At 52.6% G+C, this 3,200-nt stretch overlaps 1 protein-coding gene across 2 annotated transcripts in view; it reads left to right on the top strand.

Annotated features, from left to right (window-relative positions):
• Positions 1 to 3,200, top strand: part of TJP3 (tight junction protein 3) — a 46,016-nt gene that overhangs the window by 26,045 nt on the left and 16,771 nt on the right. For both annotated transcript variants that reach the window (XM_017507401.1, XM_037730993.1), the window contains exons 6-7: positions 733 to 836; positions 2,862 to 3,021. In XM_017507401.1, coding sequence (XP_017362890.1) covers positions 733 to 836; positions 2,862 to 3,021 — 264 coding nt within the window. The remainder of the gene's footprint in view (positions 1 to 732; positions 837 to 2,861; positions 3,022 to 3,200) is intronic.

Raw genomic sequence — 3,200 nt, 5'->3', positions numbered from 1 at the left:
GCTCTGTCGCCAGGTGCCAGGCTGGAGTGCAGTGGCGCGATCTCGGCTCACTGCAATCTCCACCTCCTGGGTTCAAGCGATTCTCCTGCCTCAGCCTGCTGAGTAGCTGGGACTACAGGCACACGCCACCATGCCCAGCTAATTTTTGTATTTTTAGTAGAGACAGGGTTTCACCATGCTGGCCAGGACAGTCTTGATCTCTTGACCTCATGATCCGCCCACGTTGGCCTCCCAAAGTGCTGGGATTATAGGCGTGAGCCACCGTGCCCGGCTGTGACCCTTGATAATAAAATACAACTGGGGCCAGGCGCGGTGGCTCACACCAGCACTTTGGGGAGTCAAGGCAGGCAGATCACCAGAGGTCAGGAGTTCGAGACTAGCCTGGCTAACATGGTGAAACCCTGTCTCTACTAAAAATACAAAAATTAGTCAGGGGTGGTGGAGGGAGCCTATAATCTCAGCGACTCGGGAGGCTGAGGCAGGAGAATGGCTTGAACCCGAGGGGCGGGGGTTGCAGTGAGCTGAGATCGTGCCATTGTACTCCAGCCCGGGCCACAGGCATGAGACTCCTCGAAAAAAATAACACTATCCGATCTCAGGCCCTACAAGCGACATCAGCGTTCTCATTATGATGCCATCAAGGTGTTAGGAAGGCTGGCAACCAGACTCTGTCCTTACAGCAGGAGAACGTTCCCAGAGTCCTGCCTCAGTTTCCCTCCTCCCCCCATGCAGAGTTTGGCGTGAAGCTGGGCAGTCAGATTTTCATCAAGCACATTACAGATACGGGCCTGGCCGCGCGGAACGGAGGGCTGCAGGAAGGAGACCTCATTCTACAGGTGAGGCCAGGCTTCTTGTCCGGCGTGCAGGGAGACTGAGGCTGCGTGGGGGTGGGGTGGGAGCGGGCAGTGCCAAGGGGTCATACAGCAAGGTCAGCAGAGCTGGGCCCCAAACCCTTGTCCTTCAGTGTTGTTGCTTGTATCTGAAAGGTTGCAGATGGCTGCGTATAAAACCCCCTTTCTCTCCAGCGACTGCCAATCCACCCACAGATGTTGGTTTCTAGTATCCCCACGGGGTTGTCTGTTTCTAGTACCCTCAAGCTTTGATGTACATCAGAGACTCCTGTGGGCAGCCGACTCCTGGACCACCCTAGGTAGCTGGATGCGAATGATGAGTCACCAGGTTTAGGGGAGCTGCCCTGCCCTCAAGGCTGGTTTCCTTCTGGATTCTTCCCCCTGAAAGTCTGTTTCTGGTGACCTCCAGTGTTTGATTTCCAAACTGCTTTCAGCTGATTACTTCTAGTGTCTCCAAAAAGTTTTTTTTTCTTTCTTTTTTTTTTTTTTTTTTTGATACAGAGTCTCCCTTTGTCGCCCAGCTGGAGTGCAGTGGCGCAATCTTGGCTCACGGCAACCTCTGCTTCCTGGGTTCAAGTGATTCTGTCTACAAAAAAGAAAATTAGCTGGGTATGGTGCCACGCAGCTGTGGGCCCAGCTACTCGGAGGCTGAGGTGGGAGGAACACCTGAGCCTGGGAAGTGAAGGCTGCACCGAGCTTCAGCTGTGATGGTGCCACTGTACTCCAGCCTGGGGGACAGAGCGAGACTCTGTCTCAAAAAAAAAAAAAAAGGCAGGGCGTGGCGGCTTATGCCTGGAATCCCAGTACTTCAGGGGGCTGATTCCTTGAGGCCAGAAGTTTGAGACTAACCTGGGCAACACAGCAAGAGGCCCGTATCTATTAAAAAGCAAAAGAAAATAACAACAAACGAACTAGGAGAAACTGACAATCCCCAGGGTTACTGGGAAAAAACCCTCCCAAGGGAAAGGGTCACAAGTGGATTCTTGGTGCTACTGCAGATGACATTAAATTCTTTCTAGGAATTGTATGTTCTAATCTACCTCTAGATGACTTGGTTTTCTGTTTGATATGGAGTGTCGCTATGTCGTCCAGGCTGGAGTGCAGTGGCGTGATCTTGGCTCACTGCAACCTCTGCCTCCCGGGCTCAAGCGATTCTCCTGCCTCATCCTACCGAGTAGCTGGGNCCAGGCTGGAGTGCAGTGGCGTGATCTTGGCTCACTGCAACCTCTGCCTCCCGGGCTCAAGCGATTCTCCTGCCTCATCCTACCGAGTAGCTGGGACTACAGGAGCCTGCAATGACATCGGCTAATTTTGTATTTTTAGTAAAGACGGGGTTTCTTCCAGCTTGGTCAGGCTGGTCTTGAACTCCTGACCTCAGGAGATCCGCCCGTCTCAGCCTCCCCAATTGCTGGGATGACAGGCGTGAGCCACCGCACCTGGCCCTAGATGTCTGTATCTAATATCTACCGGAAATTGCGTATTTCTAGTATCTTTAAGTATCTGACACTCCCTCTCCTCCAGTTAGAGCTGTTTATAATCACCCGCACATCTGTTCCTAGTATTCCGAGAAATTTCCGCTTTTGGTCAGAAAGGAGATTCAACCTGTTTCTCATTTTCCCCAGCGTCTCCAACCCCTCTTAGAACAATTTCTGTTTCTAGAATTCTCTGGCCCTTCTCTTTGTGGTCTCCACTCACAGCAGGAATCCACTTCTAACATTTTCCTTAGGGAGTGTCAGTTTTTTTTTTCTTTATACATTTTTTTTTTTTAAAGACAGGGTTTCACCATGTTGGCCAGGCTGGCCTTGGAACTCCTGACCTCGGGTGATCTGTCCCCCCTGGCCTCCAAAGTGCTTGGATTACAGGCGTGAGCCACCACGCCCAGCCGGGAGTGTCAGTTTTTAGCAACCCCTGGGGGAATTGTCTGTTTCTAGTTCCCCCCACCAAGCTGTTTCTACTGTCTCCCATCTCTCATTAACTCACGTCCTCTCTTCCGTTCCTGGTCCCTTTTAGATCAATGGGGTGTCCAGCCAGAACCTGTCACTGAGCGATACCCGGCGGCTGATTGAGCAGTCGGAAGGGACGCTGACTCTGCTGGTGCTGAGGGATCATGGGCAGTTCCTGGTGAACATTCCGCCTGCCGTCAGTGACAGCGAAAGCTCCCTATTGGAGGGTCAGGACCCAGGGGGTAGGGCCTGGGAGGGGTTGAATGGAGGGCGGGGAAGGTGGGAAGCCCCAGGCAGGGTCAAGGAGGAATCAATGAACCTGGTTCCTAAAGGTTCAGAGAGTGACAGGAACTTGCCAAAGGACACACAGCAAGTGAGGAGGTCAGAAGCTGGGCGTGGTGGCTCA

Source organism: Cebus imitator, unplaced genomic scaffold, assembly GCF_001604975.1.
Source record: "Cebus imitator isolate Cc_AM_T3 unplaced genomic scaffold, Cebus_imitator-1.0 Scaffold375, whole genome shotgun sequence".
In the NCBI taxonomy this organism is placed as follows: Eukaryota; Metazoa; Chordata; class Mammalia; order Primates; family Cebidae; genus Cebus; species Cebus imitator.
The sequence above is the reverse complement of the archived record's forward strand: the minus strand, read 5'-3'. Positions and strand labels throughout refer to the sequence as shown.